The 22,805-nt window shown below is 43.4% G+C and overlaps 1 protein-coding gene across 2 annotated transcripts in view; it reads left to right on the top strand.

Annotated features, from left to right (window-relative positions):
• The first annotated feature begins 3,716 nt into the window (after nt 1-3,716).
• Nucleotides 3,717-22,805, top strand: part of CAPRIN1 (cell cycle associated protein 1) — a 50,489-nt gene continuing 31,400 nt past the window's right edge. Inside the window, exons 1-2 of one of the 2 annotated variants that reach the window (XM_050758771.1) lie at nt 3,717-3,851; nt 4,401-4,616. In XM_050758771.1, the coding sequence (XP_050614728.1) occupies nt 4,401-4,616 (216 nt within the window). In that variant the 5' untranslated portion in view covers nt 3,717-3,851. Of the gene's footprint in view, nt 3,852-4,400; nt 4,617-5,078; nt 5,648-22,805 lie in introns of those variants that run through there. The other variant, XM_050758770.1, reaches the window with a different exon arrangement.

The following is a 22,805-nucleotide window of genomic DNA, read 5'->3' as shown; positions in this document are numbered from 1 at the left end:
GACTGTACTGGAAAAATTATGATAGAAATGTCTATTACTGACTTGTAAAATGATTGAAAAACAAATTTAAAAGACTTTAAGAGCCTTAGCTATGTGAACAGTGTAGTTCACACTCTGGTCAGGTTTCTGTCAACCTGAAGCAAAGAGGCAGTTCATGTAATTCAGATGAAGAGTCCCCTCTTTTGCTACAAATAAGCTTAGCATTAGCTTATTGGATGATTCAAGTTGAAGCAGTTGAATTATTTTGCTAAAATGATCAGGATAGTTTAATTATTCACTTCAACTGTGGAGACTTCAAAGTGCTGGGGTCTAATGAAAGGAACAAGCAAATGTCAGCTTGAAAGATTTGCGTTATTGAAATGTATTATGCATATTGTCGTATTTACTTTAAGTTAATGTATTTAATATTGGCATATATTAAAGTATAGCAGGGTTTTTAAATTTATAAACCATTTATAAACATATTCTGCTCTTCCACTGTGTTTTCCGGGAACTCTTTATTTCTTCTATGATACAATGACCTCAAGCTACTGCATAGCTCTGTATTAGAAAAAAGGGTTTAAAAAATGAGTATTTAAAATTCACATAAACATAGCTTCAGTCCTCTTTTGGTCAAGCAGGAAATAGACAAATTTGAATGACTGAGACCTTGGCATTGAGCTGGGCAGGAAGTCAGCTTTAGGACACAGCTTTGCCTTAAATTTATTGGTCTTTCTGGACTTGCTGACCTGAACAGACAACCACAGAATGTCAGAACACCAGTGAAATGGGATTGGGATGACATAGGAAGTGAAAGCGTGACAGCTACATATATTCACCAAATATTTCTGGTTCACCTGCTTGCTACCCGGTATCTGATAGAATACTATCTCTTGACTCCCTTATGGTTAGATAGGGTCATGTGACTCTTTCTGGCCAATGAATTTAAGCAGATGTGATGCATATCTACCTGTCTAAAGCATTTAATTGACTGAGATATTCCTGAGTTCTCTTGTGGTACAGTGATCAGCAACATTTGAGATATGGCATCAGCATGAATCTACTGAGTGACTACTATGAGCAGGGCATTCTGTTGAACTGTGACAGATGTGTACCATTTGTAGTTGTTTTTTGCTTTTTTTTTTTTTTTTTTTTTTGAGACAGCCTCACTCCATTGTACAAGCTGGAATGCAGTGGCACGATCTTGGCTCACTGCAGCCTCTGCCTCCCGGGTTCTCGTGCCTCAACCTCCTGAGTAGCTGTAATTATAGGCATGCGCCACCACACCCAGCAAATTTTTTTGTGTTTTTAGTAGAGACAGGATTTGCCATGTTGGCCAGGTTGGTTTCGAACTCCTGACCTCAAGTGATCTGCTAGCCTTGGCTTCCCAAAGTGCTGGAATTACAGGCGTGAGCCCCTTTACCTGGTCCCATTTGTAGTTTTAAACCAGGGATTGGCAAACACTTTTTTTGTAAAGGAAGAGATAGTATTCTAGGTTTTGCACACCTTACTGTCTGTTGCACACCCAACTACTCAACTCTGCCTTGCTATGGCAGAAAGGCAGTCATAGAATGGATGTAGATGGATGTGGATGTGTCCCAATAGAACTTTAGACATTGGTCAGGTTCTGAGGAAAAAAGCAGTGATTTTTGAAACTTTAATGTACACACAAATCTCCTGAAGATCTTGTTAAAAATGCAGATTCAGTTAAGTCTGCTATGGAGTCCAAGATAGTAGTGACAGTGGTAGTGAGAGAGGTTGGGCTGAATAAACTTTGAGCTGCAAGGAGCTAAAGGATTATCATCTCCCTTTCTAGCCTCTAGGCCTGGCATAATTGCTCAGCGTGGTGCTAAGCATGGTTTAGGCGACTAAATTTTGAAACTAGTACTCCCCATCGAATGCAGCAAAAGCCAAAGTCCTTACCACGGTCTTTCAGGCCCTACAAGACCAGTTCCCCCCGCCCCCCCCTTCCCCCCTTTTTTTTTTTTTGAGACGGAGTCTCGCTCTGTCGCCCAGGCTGGAGTGCAGTGGCGCGATCTCCACTTACTGCAAGCTCCGCGGCCTCCCGGGTTCACGCCATTCTCCTGCCTCAGCCTCCCTAGAAGCTGGGACTACAGGCGCCCGCCACCACATCTGGCTAATTTTTTTGTATTTTCAGTAGAGATGGGGTTTCACCGTGTTCGCCAGGATGGTCTCGATCTCTTGACCTCGTGATCCGCCCACCTCGGCCTTCCAAAGTGCTGGGATTACAGGAATGAGCCACCGCGCCGGGCCAACCAGCCCCCTTTTATATGTTTGATCTCATCTCCTACTCTCTGCTCTTGCCACTATGGCTTCCATGCTGTTCCTTGAACCCAGCAAGCACACGCCTTCTTAGATCTTAGTACTTGGTGTTTCCTCTACCTGAAAAATTTTTCCTCCAAGGTAGCTACTTAGCCTTCTTCCTCGCTTCCTTCAGTACTAGCTCAAATGTCAGTAAGGCTTTCCCTGACCACCGTTTTTTCTTTTCTCTACCATTTCACTATCTGCCATATATTTACTTGTCTTCCCCTTACTTAGAATGTAAGCTCCATGTAAATATGTTTTGCTCATAATCCCTAGCACTTAAGAGTTCCCAGCACACAGTAAGGTGCACAATAAATACTCCAATGAATATATAACAGACTTTGCAGCTAACCAGGATATCTTGAGGTCGGAGGCTGCTGTTGTTTCTCCAGGCTCCCTCCGGATGCACTGTTGCCAGCCAGCGTTACTCATTTCATTCCCTAGGCAACAGTGGGCTTGGTAGAACTCTCTTCTAAATCTCTTTTTCATAGAATTTAAATTATAAATTGGTCATTTACTGTTGTCGCACAATATTGCGTTGCTGAATTTTCCACTGATTATATTCATTTTATTTCCTTCCAGAACTTGGTTTCTTGTTTCTCTGCTCACTGTCCACACCCATTCCACTCCAAGGCTGGAATAATTCTCTTGGAAAAAAAAAGTAATCGTTTTCTTTGTATTTCATTGAACATTCCCTTTACAGTGTTAGGTAAACCTGAAATTAAAGGAAACAAAAGTCTAATAATTCGTAATACTCAGGCCTACTGGATAGATAACATCATAGGGTAGCTGAAGACTCTGAGGCCAGAGCTTTAGGATTTAAAAAGCCACCAACCATGACCGTGTCCGACACGTTCTACAGAGAACTCCTAGGTTACTGGGTGATTGTTTGGTGGGGAAGCGGCGAGTTGTCTTGTTTTCAAAAGACGTTATGGGGTATGGAGTTTGCTCGCTCTGCATACAGAAGGAATTCTAGAAGCCGGGATTGCACCACCCACCCCACGCACCCCTTACTTGCAGAAACCTTTGCCCCCCAACCCCCACCCCCACCAAATAAGGGCTCTTCAAGGGGCAGTTGCCAGCTCCAGACCCAGCTGCTTGACACCTATTGTCCCCGCTTGGGCGTCAAACGATTTCGCCTGAAGGACCCTAGCGTTGATTGCTCTCAAAACTCAAGGCGCCTTTCCCTCGGCCTTGGCGGGGCCATCCCCACCTGCGTCCAGGAGGCGCCCCACAGCGCAGGGGCCAGGGGACAGCAGAGAGGCTAGCAGGCTGCCTCTTCCAGGCAGGCGTTCGCGCCGGGCAGCCCGAGCGGCCGCGAAGGCCCCCGCTCTCCGCTTCTCCCGCCCCCCGCGCCCCAGAGGGCTGCTGGCTGGCTAAGTTCCTCCCGCTCCCGGCTCTCGCCTCACTAGGAGCGGCTCTCGGTGAAGCGGGACAGGGCGAAGCGGCTTGCGCCCACGGAGCGCGCGACACTGCCCGGAAGGCACTGCCACCCTTGCCCCCTCAGCTGCCCACTCGTGATCTCCAGCGGCCTCCGCGCGCGCACGGTGAGCGCCACCCGGGACCGAGCCGCTGCAGGGGAAGAGGGCCGCTGCGCCCGAGTGTCCTTTATCTCCGGACCTGCTGGAGCTTCCGAGGGGCTTGCCCCCAAGTCCCCACACCCCACCCCGGCCATTTCCCATGCCCTTCTCTGCCCCCAAGACCCGGCCTCTCTCTTTCCTCCCTTCCCTGGAAGCCGGCGAAAGCCGGCCCTCCCAGCTGGGGACCGTTGCACTGGCCGTTGGCGGCCGGCGCGGCGATGCCCCGCCCCCGGCGCGAGCCTCGGAGCCCCGGGGCTGGTAGGCCGAGCCGGCGGCTCCGCGGGGGAGGGGCGGGTCGGGGGGCGGTGCGAGGCCCGGCCGGGCGCCCCGCTGGCGGGTCGCGCGCGCGTCCGCGCACTCTTCCTGCCCTCGAGGCGCGCCGCGCCCCCTCCCCCACCCGTTCGCGTAGGCTCCCGCCCGCTGCGCGTTTTGTCCCGCGTCTCGCCCCGTCCGTCTCCTGACTCGCCGCTCTTGTCCTTCCTCCCGCTTTTTCTTCTCTCCCCTCGCGGTCTGAAGATGCCCTCGGCCACCAGCCACAGCGGGAGCGGCAGCAAGTCGTCCGGACCGCCTCCGCCGTCGGGTTCCTCCGGGAGTGAGGCTGCCGCAGGAGCCGGGGCCGCCGCGCCGGCTTCTCAGCACCCCGCAACCGGCACCGGCGCTGTCCAGACCGAGGCCATGAAGCAGATTCTCGGGGTGATCGACAAGAAACTTCGGAACCTGGAGAAGAAAAAGGTGCCAGGAGTTGGCGGGGAGGGGAGGGGTGGCTGCGGCCGGGCTCTGCGCCCGCTCCGACCCTGGTCGCTGGAGTCTGCGCTTCTTTCCGTCTCGGGAGCGTTACTAGGTCCCCTCCTCCCACCCCCTGGTCCCCACGTCCCGTCTCCACGTTCAGCGGGAGCTTCGTGCCCAGAAAACGGGCTCCTGGAGGAGGCACTTGTCACCTGACTCGGACGCGGCACTGTCCCCCAGGCCTCTTCATTACTCTTCCGCTGTGGGTCTGGCTTTTGGCCTTTGGGAGTGGGACATGTGAGGGTGGGGGCCTGTCGTCAGGACATCACTGTATGATGCCCTTCTCTCCGTCTCCGAGACCCGATTTCTCTGACGAGGGCCCAAAATGAAGAGGTCCCTGCGCGGGGGGCTCCGGGCTCAACCAAGCGCCTCGTGGAGTTGGGGCGGCCTGTGTCCTGTAGCCTTGCGGTCTGTCCGCTCGGTTACCATGCATTTGAGACCTGTCGAGCGTCCCCTTTTCTTCCGTGGGAGAGAAGTATGTTTAGAATCTTAAGGCAGAACTGCCTTTCCGGCAGGCCCATTTTGAATGGATCTTCGATTTGCTACCCCCGCCCCCATGCGATGGGCTCCCCTGCGTTTCCCTCTTTGTTTCAATTGTTTAGGTGTCCCCCCGAGCCTCACGCTCAGCTCAATCGCGAGATGATTTTCTGCAGCGACTTTTTGTTCCTAGGGGACTCTGAAGGGGCGGGGGACTGCCAGGATTTAGATTCGTTGGGGGCTGGGTCCTGGGGAGACTGGAGAGGATGGCTGGGACTCGGGGCACATGGAGAGAGCGTCTAACATGGCGGCGGCTGCGGGGAGAGGGAAGCGCTTTACTGGAGCTGCATTGTGAGCACAAAGCGAAAGCAGAGGGGGAGGGCAGAGACCAGGCAGCCGCCCGGACTGGCCTCCTTAGGCCCCCCTCTAAAAAGAAAAATCGAGCCACACCCACGATTTTTTGGATTCAATATTTAGTCCTTGTAGATCACACTACTGAGGTATATCTTCATCTGCAAGTCAGCCTTTTGTTTTATGCTTTCATCGCAGGACAGTGTAAACTCTGTTTAGAGGGGCGTGTGTATGTATGTAGAGAAAAGGTCTGGGCAGAGTGAATAATTAAAATGAGTAAGATCAGAGGTGGAAGGGGAGAAACAAATTAGTCGTTTGTGAAAATGAGGTAATTACGTCTGTGACTATCATGTTAACTTGAATTTTACCTTGTAAAGTAAAATGAAAGTTTGATAACTTCTACTGTCTGCCTCTAGGAAAACATTTTTATAACATCTTGAATTTCCAGGAAATCATTTTGCAGTGTTTATGTAGCCAGATACCTAATAGCGTTACTTAGGTGCTGATATAGTAACTGGCTAAAACTTGGGCTGTGGGAAATAAGTTGAAGAAAACTGGCGATGTTTAGGTCTTATTAGTTTTACTTATTTACTGATATATTTTACATTTTGGGAGAGTTTTAAAACATTTAGATTTGATACTTCCTGTCTCCTCTTCAGTATTAAAGGTTGGGAGTTTTACTTGAATTTCATGGACTTTATTTGAAATTGAGAGATGTTCTAATCTTGAGATTTCTATCTTTTTTTTCCAATCATTTATTTTGATAAATGTGTGTTTTGTTATAGGTATTTGGAATAGTAGCTGTAGTTACATTAACAAAGTAACAAAAGTATTTTTTTTCACTGTAAGCTGTGAGGTAGCTACATTCAAATGTTGCGTGGAATAAGCATGCCCAAGGCCAGTATCTTCTGAGTCTGACACATGATTTAGTTTATCCTGTTGAAATTGAGACTAACTTGGGTATCTTCTTAAATTTTTTTTTTTTTTGAGACGGAATTTCGATCTTTTTGCCCAGGCTGGAGTGCAATGGCGCAATCTCAGTTCACTGCAACCTCTGCCTCCCGGGTTCAAGTGATTCTCCTCCCTCAGCCTCCCAAGTAGCTGGGAGTACAGATGCCTGCCACCATGCCCAGCTAATTTTTTGTATTTTTAGTAGAGACAGGGTTTAACCATGTTGGCCAGGATTGTCTCGATCTCTTGACCTCATGATCCGTCTTCCTTGGTTTCCCAAAGTGCTGGGATTACAGGTGTGAGCCCCTGTGCCCGGCCTCTTTTTAAAATTTTAATGCAGTAAGCAAGCCTACTGATCAGGCTGCTACTTGAATTTTTGATTCTTCAGAAGTTCTTTGAAATATTTTCTTCTAGGATAGTAATCTGAATGTAAATATTAATTATGAACATTAATAATGTATTAATACTAATTATGAACATTAATGATTAGTGATATAAAGTGTAGAGACATTAATGACTGAAAGATAACTCCTCAAAGAAGTTAATATAAAGGTAGGTGCTGACTGGCAGCCAATCTAGTTGTGAGGTGGCTTTTAGAATCTAGTGTTCACGTACTTCTGAAAAAAAAATATAAATCTAGTTTATAAGCCCCTCCTGAGGACTTGAACCGTGACTGGTCATTAAATGTGTATAGGTGCATGTGAATTACTATACTCTGTCATACCCTACCCTCAAGTTTTTTTTATTTTTTGAGATGAATCTCGCTCTGTTGCACAGGCTGGAGTGCAGTGGGACGATCTCGGCTTCCTGCAACCTCCACCTCCCGGGTTCAAGTGATCTTCTTGCCTCAGCCTTCTAAGTAGCTGTGATTACAAGTGTGCACCACCACCCCAGGCAATTTTTTTTTCCTTTGAGAAGTCTCGCTCTTGTCCCCCAGTCTGGAGTGCTACGGCTTGATCTGGGCTCACTACAACCTCCGCCTCCCAGGTTCAAGTGATTCTCCTGCTCGGCCCCCCCAAGTAGCTAGGGTTACAGGCGCCTGCCACTACTCCCAGCTAATTTTTGTATTTTTAATAGAGACAGGTTTTACCTTGTTGGCCAGGTTGGTCTAGAACTCCTGACCTCAGGTGATCCACCCGCCTCGGCCTCCCAAAGTGCTGGGATTACAGGCGTGACCCACCGCGTGCAGTCAGATTTTTTGTATTTTTAGTAGAGACGGCGTTTCACCACGTTGGCTAGGCTGATCTCGAACTCCTGACCTCAAGTGATCCACCCGTGTCCACCTTCCAAAGTGCTGGGATTACAGGTGTGAGCCACCATGCCCGGCCTCCCCTCAAGTTATAAAGGAGAAAATAATGTAATTATTACATAATTAACTAGGCTAATCCATACTGAAAGATTGCCATGTTAATAATGGAGATTTAGCAAACTGCACAGAGTAACTTTTTTTTCCTGTTGTCTCAGTGTTTTAAGTGGTAGATAGCAGTAAAAAGGTCCTAAATTACAGTTAAGTCTTGAGACTTTTCTGTAAGCCGCAGATGGAACTGTACCCACGTAAGTAGTTAAGTTGGCAGTATTGATGTTGACTTAATTGCTATTAAAACTATATATTTTGCCTTTTGAAAAACTCAGGGCATTTGGATTTTCCCTAAATTTAAGCACATCTGGTTTTTAGTTTAAATCCTTTTTATATTTAGATGATTTACTTGTGAGAAGACTTAACTGTTTTTAACTATAAGTGAGCATTTCTAATGCATTAAAATAGGATTGCTTTACAAATCAGTTTTGAATTCCTCTTTAGAAACCCTTGTGGAGTAAAGTGAGGTACTGTTTACAATTGGATTTGTTTTGACTTCAATCCATTTAGCAACTTACATTTGAGCTATATTTCAATCTTGACCTATTATCGGAGCCTTCTGGACCAAAATGCTTTTTTTATGGATTTTAAAATCACGTATCCTGGCAGAAATGACTATGGATATGTAGTATTGCTTAAATTAAAACAGATAATTGAAATAATTTTACTGTATTTTAAAAAACAAAGTTGTTTATTTTCTAATAATTTGAGCCATTAAAGAAAAAGCTAAGCATCTGCTCAATGAGAATGCATGCTTAACGTTGATGAAATATGATCCTATTATGTAATGCAACAAAAAGGCTTGGTAGGTTTTTAAATTCAGGCTTACAAAGAGTACATGAGGGCTGGGTGCGATGGCTCACGCCTGTAATCTCAGCACTTTGGGAGGCCGAGGTGGGTGGATCACCTGAGGTCGGGAGTTGAATACCAGCCTGACCAACATGGAAGAAACCCTGTCTCTACTAAAAATACAAAATTAGACGAGCGTGGTGGCACATGCCTGTATTCCCAGTTACTCGGGAGGCTGAGGCAGGAGAATCGCTTGAACCCAGGAGGCGGAGGTTGCGGTAAGCCGAGATGGCGCCTTTGCACTCCAGCCTGGGCCATAAGAGCGAAACTCCATCTCAAGAAAAAGAAAAAAAAAAAAAAAAGAGCACATGAATGTTTATCAAAGAGAAGAAATACAGCTCTGTTAAAGAGAATCAAGTGTAAAACTCCATTTGCAAATCTTACAGGTAGTATTGAATTGAGTGATTAACTGCCTAGTTTTCTTTATCAGTTCATTGGTGCTGAACTGGGCCCTAGGCTATGCAAGATATTTCAAAACTAAGTCTTAATTTTAACTGAAGAGAGACCTCATTTGATTTTATTAGATGTAATCACTTGTGATATGGAATAAAGGATGTTTTAATAGATGACATTTAAAATTGTTATATTCTTTGTGAATATAATAGGTTTAGATTCTAGTGACTTTGGTAGGTGAAAGATTAACTAATGTTCACTTGCGTAAAATGCTAAAATAGCCTGACAGCTTTTTAACCAGTATGTGACCAAAACTGATAGCCAGAAGTGTAGTGTTTTTTTTTTTTTTTTTTTTTTTTTTTGAGACGGAGTCTCGCTCTGTCGCCCAGGCTGGAGTGCAGTGGCGCGATCTCGGCTCACTGCAAGCTCCGCCTCCTGGGTTTACGCCATTCTCCTGCCTCAGCCTCCTAAGTAGCTGGGACTACAGGCGCCCGCCACCGCGCCCGGCTAATTTTTTGTATTTTTTTTTAGTAGAGACGGGGTTTCACCGTGGTCTCGATCTCCTGACCTTGTGATCCGCCCGTCTCGGCCTCCCAAAGTGCTGGGATTACAGGCGTGAGCCACCGCACCCGGCCCCAAGTGTAGTGTTTTTTATACTTCTTCCTGAAGGCTTTCTGCACTTCATTTTTACAGTTAGTAGTATTTAAAAAGAATGCTGTTGTTGTGAGGGTAACATTTCTTTCTAGAATGTTGCAGTGTGTCTGTGCTTAGAATTTTTGTTGCAGCTGTTGTGCAGAACTTAGGTGTTCAATATTTTAAAATAAAAACATTCTTAACTATTTTATAAGTAAAATCTTTCCTTGAGGCTATTACCTGAAGCCTTCTTTGACATTTAAGATCTCTTGATGTGTTTGCTTCTCCATGGGTTGCAAGAACTATCCTTCTGCAATGCAGAGGGCAAGATTATTTTGCATTCAGCTTGTCACAGAAAAAAGCTGTAATGCTTAATTTGTTTCCGTTTGCTTGACTGTGTGTTTTTATGTGTAGCACTGGGAAGTACTTAAAAAGGTAAAGCTGTGAATTCCCCCAAGTGATAATGGGTATCTTTTTCTAGGTTGAGAGTAGAAGCGTATTACATTGAGAATGTATTGTTTTAACCTGGCCAAATTTGTTTAGGATACTACCCATGTGGCAAATATTTGAATGAGAATATATTTTGTGTGACTTACAGATTAAGCATACAATTTGCCAAAATTTTATGTAATTAATTTCCTAGTTTACATTTAGGGCTAGATGAAGACTAGTACTATTTCATCTTCTAGAAAAACTAATACTTTTCCTTTAGTAAAAGTGTTAATTTTTGTAATACTTTTACTTTTGCAGAAGGTTAAACTTACAGCAACTTAGTCATAGTTGTAATCTTATACTGTTATAAAATTTAAAAGATTTTTTATTTTTATTTATTATCATTATTTGAGACAAGTTTTGATCTCGTTGCCCAGGCTGGAGTGCAATGGTGCGACCTCGGCTCACTACAACCTCCCACTCCCAGGTTCAAGCTTTTCTCCTGCCTTAGCCTCCTGAGTAGTTGGGATTACAGGTGCCCACCACCACGCCTGGCTTAATTTTTTGTGTTTTTAGTAGAGATGGGGTTTCACCATGTTCGCCAGGCTGGTCTCAAAACGTCTGACCTGAAGCGATCCACCTGCTTCAGCCTCCAAAATGTTGGGATTACAGGCATGAGCCACCACGTCTGGCGTAAGAGTTTTTTTTGGAGCTTAAACCACCTTAGAATTTAGTCCAATTCATTTTATAGAAGACAAAATTGAGATGTTTATATGGAATGAGTTAGGTTGGAATGGGTGATTTCCAAAGTTTCTCCCAGTTTTTTTTGAAACAGAATTTTGCTCTGTCGCCCAGGGCTGGAGTGCAGTGGTGCAATCTCAGCTCACTGCAACCTCTGCCTCCTGGGTTCAAGTGGTTCTTGTGCCTCAGCCTCCTGAGTAGCTGAGATTTACAGGTGCATGCCACCACGCCTGGCTAATTTTTGTATTTTTAGCAGAGACGGGGTTTCGACATGTTGACCATGCTGGCCTCGAACTCCCGACCTCAAGTGATCTGCACGCCTTGGCCTCCCAAAGTGCTGGGATTACAGGTTTACGTGAGCCACCAAAACCGGCCTCTTAAATAATGTTTTATGGGAGTAATTAGACTTTGTAATATTCCATGGCGTAAGTGTAATTTTGATGTTTAATTATGTAGAACCAAGTAAAGCCTTTTGCTTCAAATCTTTAGTTTTTCTGTTTTAAAAAACTGAATGCAAAAGAAAAATGCTTTCCATTTTTTTATTATTAGACCTTTATTAATGTCTCATTGTTAAACTTTGTGTTTGTATTGTCCAGGTAATGGGGTTCTGAGAATATTGGTAAGGTAAAATCCCGGTGTGTCAGGTATCATTGGTACATCCATATTGTAATGAAATAAACTTTTATTAAATTTTAAACTCTTAAGTTTTTCTCTACGTTTAGCTGCCTATGTACATTTGTCAGACTCTGCTCAAGCTTGGTATGTTGTAGACCAGAAAAATCTGGAGAAAGCATTACCAGTAGAGAGAAATAAGAAGTATGACAACCTTTCATCCAAATTACTGTATTCCAAGCTTCTGGGTATTTTTTGGTAATTGGTTCCTTTTTCTGGGGGAAATGAATGGTGTGTGTGTATACAGTACAGAAGAGTGAGAAGAGTAGCAGAACAGCCAAAGTTGGAACTGTGAATTGTTTGGTTTTAGTTCATTTCTTTCTTTCACTAGCTCTACTACAGTGCTTTTGTTAGATAGACTGTGAGTACAAAAACGTGGATGAAAGATACTTTACTGGGTAGAGTTCAAAATTCAAACTTCCTGAGGAAAGGGGAGGGTGTGCTTCTTGACCATGCTCAGCTAAAGTAGTTTGTTTCCTTTAACTTCCCTGTTACCTATTGTCTGTACACTTCTTGACTTTTTTTTTTTTTTTTTGAGACGGAGTTTCGCTCTGTCGCCCAGGCTGGAGTGCAGTGGTGTGGTCTTGGCTTACTGCAACCTCTGCCTCCTAGGTTCAAGTGATTCTCTTGCCTCAGCCTCCTGAGTAGCTGGGACTACAGGTGCGTGCCACCATACCTGGCTAATTTTTTGTATTTTTATTAGAGACGGGGTTTCACCATGTTGGCCAGGCTGGTCTTGAACTCCTGACCTTGTGATCTGCCTGCCTCAGCCTTCCAAAGTTCTTGACATTTTTTATATTGCCTTGTGTTGTTAACCTTACGTGTTTTTCTAAATTGGTAATAAGTTCTTTGTGGGCAGAGACTATTAACATCAGTCTGCTGTGCTTTCTCACACATGGTATATGCTGAATAAGTACTTGCTAGTTTGGCCAAATCTTTACATAGAAATATCTGTAGCTTCATTAACAATCCTGTTAAAATGGATTAATCCATGCGATTAGGGAGGAAATGCTTTTTGCATGAAACTATTTACTTGCAGTGTTTTTTATTGAAATTGATTTTTTTCCTGAAGGGTTTTCTTTTTTTCTTTCTTTCTATTTTTTTTTTTTTTTTTTTTTTTTTTGAGACGGAGTCTTGCTCTGTCGCCCAGGTGCCCGCCACCACGCCCGGCTAAGTTTTTGTATTTTTAGTAGAGATGGGAGTTTCACCGTGTTAGCCAGGATGGTCTCGATCTCCTGACCTCGTGATCCGCCTGCCTCGGCCTCCCAAAGTGCTGGAATTACAGGCGTGAGCCACCGCGCCCGGCTCCTGAAGGGTTTTCTTTTTAGTTTTTACAGGTGCATAGAGTTGATGAGTAGGCAAGTAGAACACTTTTTTTTTTTTTTTAAAGCTAGGTAGCAGGCTGGGCATGGTGGCTCATGCCTGTAATCTCAGCACTTTGGGAGGCCGAGGCAGGTGGATCACCTGAGGTCAGGAGTTTGAGACAGGCTGGCCAACATGGTGAAACCCTGACTCTACTAAAAATACAAAAAATTAGCCAGCCATTGTGGCGTGCAACTGTAGTTCCTGCTACTTGGGAGGCTGAGACAGGAGAATTGCTTGAACCCAGGAGGCGGATGTTGCAGTGAGCCAAGATCGTGCCACTGTACTTTAGCCTGGGCGACAGAGTGATACTCCAATCTCAAAAAAAATAAAAATAAAAAAATAAAAAAAGCTGCATAGCACAAGCAAGATATGTAAATGGTTTTAGGAGAACACAGATAATTTTTATTATTAGAACCATTGTACATTATTGGAAATTTCATTGCATTCTCAATACTGTTCTAAAAATAAGTTTTATTTTTTAGAGACAGGGTCTCACTCTATCACCCAGGCTGGAGTACAGTAGGGCAATCATAGCTCACTCCAACTTTGAACTCTTAGCCTCAAGCGATCCTCTTGCCTCAGCCTCCCAACGTGTTGAGATTACAGGGATGACCCACTGTGCCTGGCCCACCTCAATACTGTTATCCAAACATAGAAATAACTGAAATATACTTTAGTCATTAAAAAACCCTTTGGGCCTACACTTTGATTTACATTGAACTTCTTTTTACATTGTGGACAGGAAATATAGTAAGCAAAAGTTTCCTCAGTTTTTAAAAGGACAGTAGAAAGAACACACTACAATCTACAGATGATCCAAATGCTGAAAGCTTGCTCATGTAGCAGGAGTCTGTGCTGTTCTAGAAAATGAAAAAGTATTAAAACAATGATGGTGGGGATGTAATCTTTTTATATTTAACTCCCAAGGAATATATTAATAGAAATAAGTTGTAGAGACTTATGCTAAGGAATAGCTTGGTTAAAGCAACTAATATTTTGAAAGATGCCCGGTAAGATTATTTATGATAATTTGCTTTTCAAATCCACAAACTTTAGACTTTTTAAGAATGTAGTTCAGGTGGCTCAAGCCTGTAATCCCAGCACTTTGGGAGGCCGAGACGGGTGGATCATGAGGTCACAAGATCAAGACCATCCTGGCTAACACGGTGAAACCCCGTCTCTACTAAAAAATACAAAAAACTAGCCGGGTGAGATGGTGGGCGCCTGTAGTCCCAGCTACTTGGGAGGCTGAGGCAGGAGAATGGCATAAACCCGGGAGGCGGAGCCTGCAGTGAGCTGAGATCCGGCCACTGCACTCCAGCCTGGGCGACAGAGCGAGACTCCGTCTCAAAAAAAAAAAAAAAAAAAAAAAGAATGTAGTTCAAAGTAGGTGATGCTGGAACTTGTTAACATTTCTTTATCCTGCTAGTCAGCTGCTTCAGTTCACTCAGACTTACCTGCCTAATTATAACCTTGGACAAGAAATAAGGGTTTTTACAGGATTGGCTTTTATCTTTTTTAAAAAAATTGGACAAATGGCTTGTCAAACTTAACTCCTGGATACTTAACCTGCTTGAAAAATTATCTTACAATGGAACCTTAGGTAACATCCTTTTTTTTTTTTTTTTTTTTTTTTTTTTGAGATGGAGTTTTGCCCAGGCTAGAGTGCAATGGCGCGATCTCAGCTCACTGCAACCTCTGCCTCCCGGGTGCAAGCGATTCTCCTGCCTCAGCCTCCCCAAGTAGCTGGTATTACAGGCTCCCACCACCACACCTGGCTAATCTTTTGTATTTTTAGTAGAGACCAGGTTTCATCATGTTGCTCAGGCTGGTCTCCAACTCCTGACCTCAGGTGATTCGTCCACTTTGGCCTCCCAAAGTGTTGAGATTATAGGTGTGAGCCACTGCGCCCGGCCTAGGTTAGCATTCTTATGCCATTCTTAGCATTCAGAAATCCAGCATTCCCAACAGGTGTTCATTCAGCTTCTGCTTTACCCAGTCTTCTAGGGCCTCGTGGAATGCTCATTTCTCAATGAAAGTTTGTTTCATTGGTGTGCCACTCTTAAGTTCTTGGTATTAGAAGTATATCCTTACCAGCTGGGCACAATGGCTCATGCCTGTAATCCTAACACTTTTGGGAGGCTGAGGCGGGCAGATCACCTGATGTCAGGAGTTCAAGACCAGCCTGGCCAGCATGGTGAAACCCTGTCTCTACTAAAAATACAAAAATTTGGCGGGCGCCTGTAGTCCCAGCTACTTGGGAGGCTGAGGCAGGAGAATGGCGTGAACCTGGGAGGTGGAGCTTCCAGTGAGCTGAGATTGCACCACTGCACTCCAGCCTGGGCAACAGAGCAAGACTCCCTCTCAAAAAAAAAAAAAAAAAAAAAAAAGGAAAACTGCTAAAGATTATAGAAAGTTGAGAGGAAAAGAAATATTTTGTCTTTGCAAAAGTTGGTGCAGTACTCTAGAGGTGATTTATTTGGCCTGGATACATAAAATATAGCTAGATGCTCTTAACTACTTTGGTTATTTTAGGGTTCATTTTTAAGTATTCCCTCTCAGTTTAGAGATCTCCTTAGTTGAGAATAGGAATTACATAGTTTTCCTGGATAGCCAAGTTGTTTTTTTTCAGATGTTTCCTCCTAATCTTTCTTCCAACTATTTATAATTGTTTAGTTGAAGAATTTTTAGGGTTTTTTGGAGTTTATCATCTCTCTTGCTATTTATTTTTAATTGCATAATTAAAAATTTCTTCTTAAATTTTTTATTTATGGAATTTGTTGGCTATAACAATAAAGAAGCAAAGCCCAGGAGGGCATCTATCATGGATATCCCTCTTCTGGCACCCTAATGGCACTGTACTGAACTTAATTTTAAAAATCCATTTCAAGAAAGTAACTTTGGTGGTAATGAAAAACTCCTTGGGAAGAATGGAAGACCTAGATGTACTGCGATTCAGCAACATAATAATCTGATTGGAGAAAGGAAGAAGACAGCAGCAGCAGCAGCAGAGGCAGAGCGGGAATGTAGCAACAGCTGGAATCCAGAATGATGTTCTAAGAGGGAGGGTTGTTAAGGCACAAATGATTTTTCTGGGATTTAAGACCTCACTTAGATAAGTTATTTAACTGTGTCTTTCAATTTGCAGTTAGGTGAAATATGATTGATAGTAGTGCCTCCCTGATAGGGTTAGCTACCTTTTACATTTGAATGTCTGTTACATAGTGAATACTGTCAACTATTAAAAGCAGTAAAGAAACAGGAAATAAAGTGAGACTGGATAGCACTTGTTGGGATAATTATTTCCCAGTACCACATGACTCTACTGGGTGTGGTCACACCTGTCTATCCCATGATTTCCCCTTAAAGACTCTGGGTAATCTGGGAAATGGACTGATATTTATCTTGCTCATATGTGTCTATAAATGGATTTTTAATACACTTAGGATACTCAGTAGCTGAAAAGGAACTCTAAATTGAATTTCAAGATAGAAAGGATCTAAGAGGGCAGGTTTGTGTTATCAACATTGTAACGTAGTAGGCTTTCTGATGAAGATAGTGTTTTTTGTTTTTTGTTTTTTTGAGACAGAGTTTTGCTCTTATTGCCCAGGCTGGAGTGCAATGGTGTGATCTTGGCTCACCGCAACCTCCATCTCCCGGGTTCAAGCGATACTCCTGCCTCAGCCTCCTGAGTAGCTGGGTTTATAGGCATGTGCTGCCATGCCTGGCTAGTTTTGTATTTTTAGTAGAGACGGGGTTTCTTTTTTTTTTTTTGAGATGGAGTCTCGCTGTGTCTCCCATGGGGGCTGGAGTGCAGTGGCTGATCTCGGCTCACTGCAAGCTCCGCCTCCCGGGTTCACGCCATTCTCCCGCCTCAGCCTCCCAAGTAGCTGAGACTACAGGCGCCCGCCACCACGCCCGGCTAGTTTTTTGTATTTTTAGTAGAGACGGGGTTTCCCATGTTAGCCAGGATAGAGAGACGGGGTTTCTTCATGTTGGTCAGGCTGGTCTTGAACTCCTGACCTCAGGTGATCCACCTGTCTCGGCCTCCCAAAGTGCTGGGATTACAGGTGTGAGTCACCGTGCCCGGCCTGAAGATACATTTTTATGCTAGGAAAATGGTTTCATTCTCTAGGAAAAATGCTTAATATTTATTTTATGTGTTTCATGAGTAGTTGACCAATTTATTGTTACCTATTATGTGTTAGCCATGTTCCAGCCTAAGAAAGAATAAAGCTGTCTGGAGACCTTTATTACTCCTATCTTTACCATTCTGTTCTTAGTATAATGTTGGATCTGTCAATGTGACAAGCCATTTGTTGTATATTCACTTAGTTCATGCTATAAAGTTTAACACCAGTAGACACATTTTCTAGTTGGACTTTAATGTAAGCCATTTGAATAGGAAGTGACAATAGGAATGAATCCACTTAAGATGGCATCATTTTTTTCTTGAGTAGTCTGTGCTTTCAGAGATTAGGCAAATTGTATTTGGAGAAGTACAGATACCATATCCTTTTCCTTATCATGGAAGGCGACTTGAGTGACCTGAGATTCTAGCTATAGTAATCTTTATAGCTATTGTAATAGCTACTTTCATTTTGAAAAGTAGAAAATTAGACCAATTGTCGTAAGAGGCTTTCTGTTTATAGTGTACGTTTTGGCATTTACCGCTTAGTTTAACTTCTGAGGTGTCAGGTAAGAATGCAAGATTTGACAAAAATACTATTTATAAATGGAAGATGGCAAACCTTAATTTTTTTCTCTCTCACCTCTGCTTTTCAAAGATGGTAAAACCTCTAAGGGTGTTCAGATCATAAATGGGTATTCTCTTTTTTTTTTTTTTTTTTTTTTGAGACAGAGTCTCGCTCTGTGGCCCAGGCTGGAGCGCAGTGGCCGGATCTCAGCTCACTGCAAGCTCCGCCTCCCGGGTTTACGCCATTCTGCCCCAGCCACCTCGCCTGGCTAGTTTTTTGTATTTTTTTAGTAGAGACGGGGTTTCACCGTGTTAGCCAGGATGGTCTCGATCTCTTGACCTTGTGATCCGCCTGTCTCGGCCTCCCAAAGTGCTGGGATTACAGGCTTGAGCCACCGCGCCCGGCCATGGGTGTTTTCTTTATGAAATAGTTACTAAGTTAGATTCATAAGCTGGTCTAGAAACCCAACCACAGTTCAAGTTTTCTGGGTTGTTTTAAAGTTTCAGCTTTAAAGTTTATTAAACAACTTCCAAATTAAAGCTGCCATATAATGGTTTTTAAGGTCACTAATCATATCATATGTTTGATTCAGAATAATTTACTTCCAGGTTCTACTGGGCTATTACAAGTTAATTACAATGTATTTGAATGAGATGAGTGTTTCTCAAACTTAAGCATGCATCAGAATCACCCAGAAGACTCAATAAACTATAAATTGCTGGGTTCCCCCAACCCCCACTGAGTTTCTGATGCAGTAAGTCTGGGGTAGTGCCGGAGAATTTGTGTTTCTAACAAGTTGCCAGTTGATGCTATGTTGCTGGTGTGGGGCCCATAGTTTTAAAAATCACTGACCTAAACCAACATAGGGTCTCTGCTCTGCAGAGATCTGATTATATATAATAGTAAAACAAAGTCCCTACCAGATCAGATTCCATGGTGATAAAGTTCTTTGTGTACCTGAATAGCTGAGAGATCAGGAAATCCTATATTTTACTGATAAGGGAAAAACTAGTGCCTTTTAATTAAGTTTTTATTGTCATCCTGCAGTTTTCTTAACAAGTTTTGGTATTTCCTCAGATGAGTGCTATTTCTTTTTTTTTTTTTTTGAGATGGAGTCTCCCTCTGTCGCCCAGGCTGGAGTGCAGTGGCCAGATCTCAGCTCACTGCAAGCTCCGCCTCCCGGGTTTATGCCATTCTCCTGCCTCAGCCTCCCAAGTAGCTGGGACTACAGGCGCCCGTCACCCTGCCTGGCTAGTTTTTTGTATTTTTTAGTAGAGACGGGGTTTCACCATGTTAGCTAGGATGGTCTTGATCTTGTGACCTCGTGATCCGCCCGTCTCGGCCTCCCAAAGTGCTGGGATTACAGGCTTGGGCCACCGCGCCTGGCCGATGAGTGCTATTTCTTAGAAACTTTGATCAGACTTAGGATCCTGATTTCCTGAAGCTTAGGCAAGGACAGGGGATAGGATATTTATAATAGTAGTGTAGAAAGTGTTAACAGCCATGGAAGAACATGTGTAATGCTATGATGAAACTTTCTTTTTTTATCGTGGTTAGAAAAATGTTATATATATGACCTGTCGTTTCTTTTGTTCTCACTCTTGGTCAGATTGGAGTGTGGTAGCGTGATCAGGGGTTGAGGCTACTCACTACAGCCTCAACCTCACCAGACTCTGTGATCCTCCTACCTGCACCTCCTGGGACTGCAGGTGCGCGCCACCACGCCCGGCTAATTTTTGTATTTTTTGCAGAGACAGGGTTTTGCCATGTTGCCCGGGCTGGTGTCGAACTCCTATTCTTGAGCTCAGATGGTTTGCTCACCTTGGCCTCTCGAAGTGCTAAAGTGCTAGGATTATAGGCGTGAGCCACTGTTCTTGGCCAAGACCTATAGTTTCTGTACGTTTTAAATTTATTTTTATTTATTTATTTTTTATTATTATTTTTGAGACAGATTCTTGCTGTCACCCAGGCTGGAGTACAGTGGTACGATCTTGGCTCACTGCAACCTTTGCCTTCCAGGTTCAAACAATTCTTCTGCCTCAGCCTCCTGAGTAGCTGGGACTACAGGTGCCCCCCACCATGCCCAGCTAATTTTTGTATTTTTAGTAGAGACAAGGTTTCACCATATTGGCCAGGCTGGTCTCGAACTCCTGACCTTGTGATCCGCCTGCCTCAGCCTCCCAAAGTGCTGAGATTACAGGCTTGAGCCACTGCACCTGGCCACCTTATTTATTTTTTTTGAGACGGAGTCTCACTGTGTTGTCCAGGCTGGAGTGCAGTAGCATGATCTTGGCTCACGGCAACCTCCACCTCCTGGGTTCAAGTGATTCTCCTGCGTCAGCCTCCCGAGTAGCTGGGACTACAAGCATGCGCCACCGTGCCTGGCTAATTTTTGTGTATATATATGTATTTTTTCCCAGTAGAGATAGGGTTTCATCATGTTGGCCAGGCTGGTCTCCAACTCTTGACCTCGTGATCCACCTGCCTCAGCCTCCCAAAGTGCTGGCATTACAGGCGTGAGCCACCACACCCAGCCTTTTTTTTTTTTTTTTTTTTTTTTTTAAAGACAGTCTTACTGTGTTGCCCAGGCTGGAATGCAGTAACACAATCTCGATTCATTGTAGTCTCCACCTCCTGGGTTCAAGTGATTCTCGTGCCTCAGCCTCCTGAGTAGCTGGGATTACAGGTTTGTGCCACCACGCCTGGCTAATTTTTGTAGTTTTAGGAGAGACGAGATTTTGTCATGTTGGCCAAGATGGTCTTGAACTCCTGACCTCAAGTGATCCACCTGCCTTGGCCTCCCAAATTGTTGGGATTACAGGTGTGAGCCATGGCGTCGGGTACCTTTGATTTACTACATTTTTTTGATTGGGTAATTCAGTTTGGTGGGTATAAGGAACTGTGGTTTTCTCTTTGAAAATTCTGTAAAAGATTCTTGAGATTGTTCAGTTATGATTTACATACTTCTTTCTTTACAGTAAACTCCTTAAGTTCTTCACCTTTTAAAAATCCAGTTCTTGGATTGAAAAACAAGAATCATGTTAATAGTATTACTAAATCAGAGTAAATAGGCGTATGAGCTTTAATAAAAATGCACAGTTTTTTGTTGTTGTTGTTGTTGTTGTTTTAGCCAAGATACTGCACTGTCACCCAGGGTAGAGGGTAGTCGTGCTCATCACGACTTCCAACTCCTAGTCTCGTGATCGTCCTGTCTCAGCCTCCCAGGTGGCTAGGACCATAGGCATTAAGTTAAAAAATTTCTACGCCTTGATAATTTTAAAATTTTTTATAGAGACAGGTTCTCACTATGTTGTCCAGGCTGGTCTTGAACTCCTGGCCTCAAGTGATCCTCCTGCCTTGTCCTCCCAAAGTGCTGGGATTGCAGGTGTGAGCAACCATGCCTGGCCATAATGCATAGATCTTTATTTTGGCTATGCAGAGTTCTTTTTGCATACTTTCTTTTGTTGTAATGTTCCATGAAGAGGTGTACTATGAAGCTGAGTTTCACATACTGGCTGTTTGCCTTTCTTTTTCATTTCCTCTTTAACCTTGTTCCGGTTATTGCCGTGTAACAGATTAATCCTTTAAGGAATTAAAACCATGATTTTCTTATGCGCAAAGATTCTGCCTGTCAGGGGTTCAGACGGGGTACACAGGAGTTTTGATGTTTCTGTTCGATGACACCAGGGGCCTCATGTGGGAAGACTAAGACTTGTTCATTCATACGTTTGTTGCTTGGACTAAAATGAGTAGAACCACAGGGATTGCTGATCAGAAGCTATGAGGCCTTTCTTCATGGCATGGCTTCCTTATCATGTGGCAGTCTCAGAGTTACTGTGTTTGTATGATGGCTCAAGGCTCCACATACAAGTGTTTGGATCATCAGCAAACAAGGCAGAGATGGATTGCTTTTAGACTCAGCCTTGGAAATCATACAGCATCACTTATACAGTCTCACTCAGGTGCAGTGGCAGGGGAAGTGGACTAGTCGTTAATGGAGTAGTGTCAAGGTCACATTGTAGAACAGTATGTGAGACTGCATGCAGATTTTGTAGCTATCTTTGGAAAATGTAATCTGCCATAGCTCTCACTTTGGATGAATTCTAAATTTGTTATTGTGTAGAAAATTGGAGGTTTTCTACTATAGGATAACTTGTCCTACTATAAGAGTGTAGTATAGGTTCATAATTAAGGGTTGTTATTGGTGAGAGTCCTGACAATGTACTGAAGTCTGTCAATTTTAATGTCTTTTATATTGCATGGAATTCTTATTTTCATTGTACAAACTATATGTTCATTGCACAGTAGTTAAGCGTATAAAACAAAGCAAAAGGAACACAACTCCACCTATAATTTTATCACTCAGGTACCATTCTTACCTTTTTTATTGTTTATCTTTTTTTATTTATTTTCATCTCTACACAAGCATTTTTTAGGAATTTGATTCTATGTCCATTTTGGTTAGATATATAAACTCTACCCCATGAGGGATGTATGGTGTATTTCTAGATTGAGCAACAATTTTCTTAAATGTACAATACTATAGAAGAAAAGGAAGGTGATAAATACCAGGTATAAGTTAATAACAGTGTTTCTTTTGTTCAGTACTAATGAACTGTGTACTAGCACTGAACTTTAAGCCCTCCTCTTTGTGTATTTTCTGTTTGTATATTTTTAAATAGAGGAATTGTGATTATAATACTATTATTTTGGAATATCCTAAATCATAAATTCAAATCTTACTTTGTTTTTTCTTTTTTTAAAGACGGAGTCTCGCTTTGTCCCAGGCTGGAGTGCAGTGGTGTGATCTCGGCTCACTGCAACCTTTGCCTCCTGGGTTCAAGCGATTCTCCTGCCTCGGCCTTCCGAGTAGCTGGGATTACAGGTGCGTGCCACCACGCCTGGCTAATTTTTGCATTTTTGGTAGAGACAGGGTTTCACCATATTGGCCAGGCTGGTCTTGAACTCCTGACCTTGTCATCTGCCAACGTTGGCCTCCCCAAATGCTGGGATTGCAGGCGTGAGCCACTGGGCCCGGTCTAGTTTTTTATTTCTTAAAAGAAAAATAGCCTACCCTTTAAAAAAATAAAATTTTTTTATTTTAAAACTTTTTTTTTTTTTTTAGCTTCCCAAGCTTATGAGTCTTCCCTTTTTAAAAACAGAATGAACTGTCTGTTGATCCTCAGAGTATCGTGAGGTAATTGGAAACATCTTCTG

Source organism: Macaca thibetana, chromosome 14 (genome assembly GCF_024542745.1).
Source record: "Macaca thibetana thibetana isolate TM-01 chromosome 14, ASM2454274v1, whole genome shotgun sequence".
Lineage (NCBI taxonomy): Eukaryota > Metazoa > Chordata > Mammalia > Primates > Cercopithecidae > Macaca > Macaca thibetana.
The sequence above is the reverse complement of the archived record's forward strand: the minus strand, read 5'-3'. Positions and strand labels throughout refer to the sequence as shown.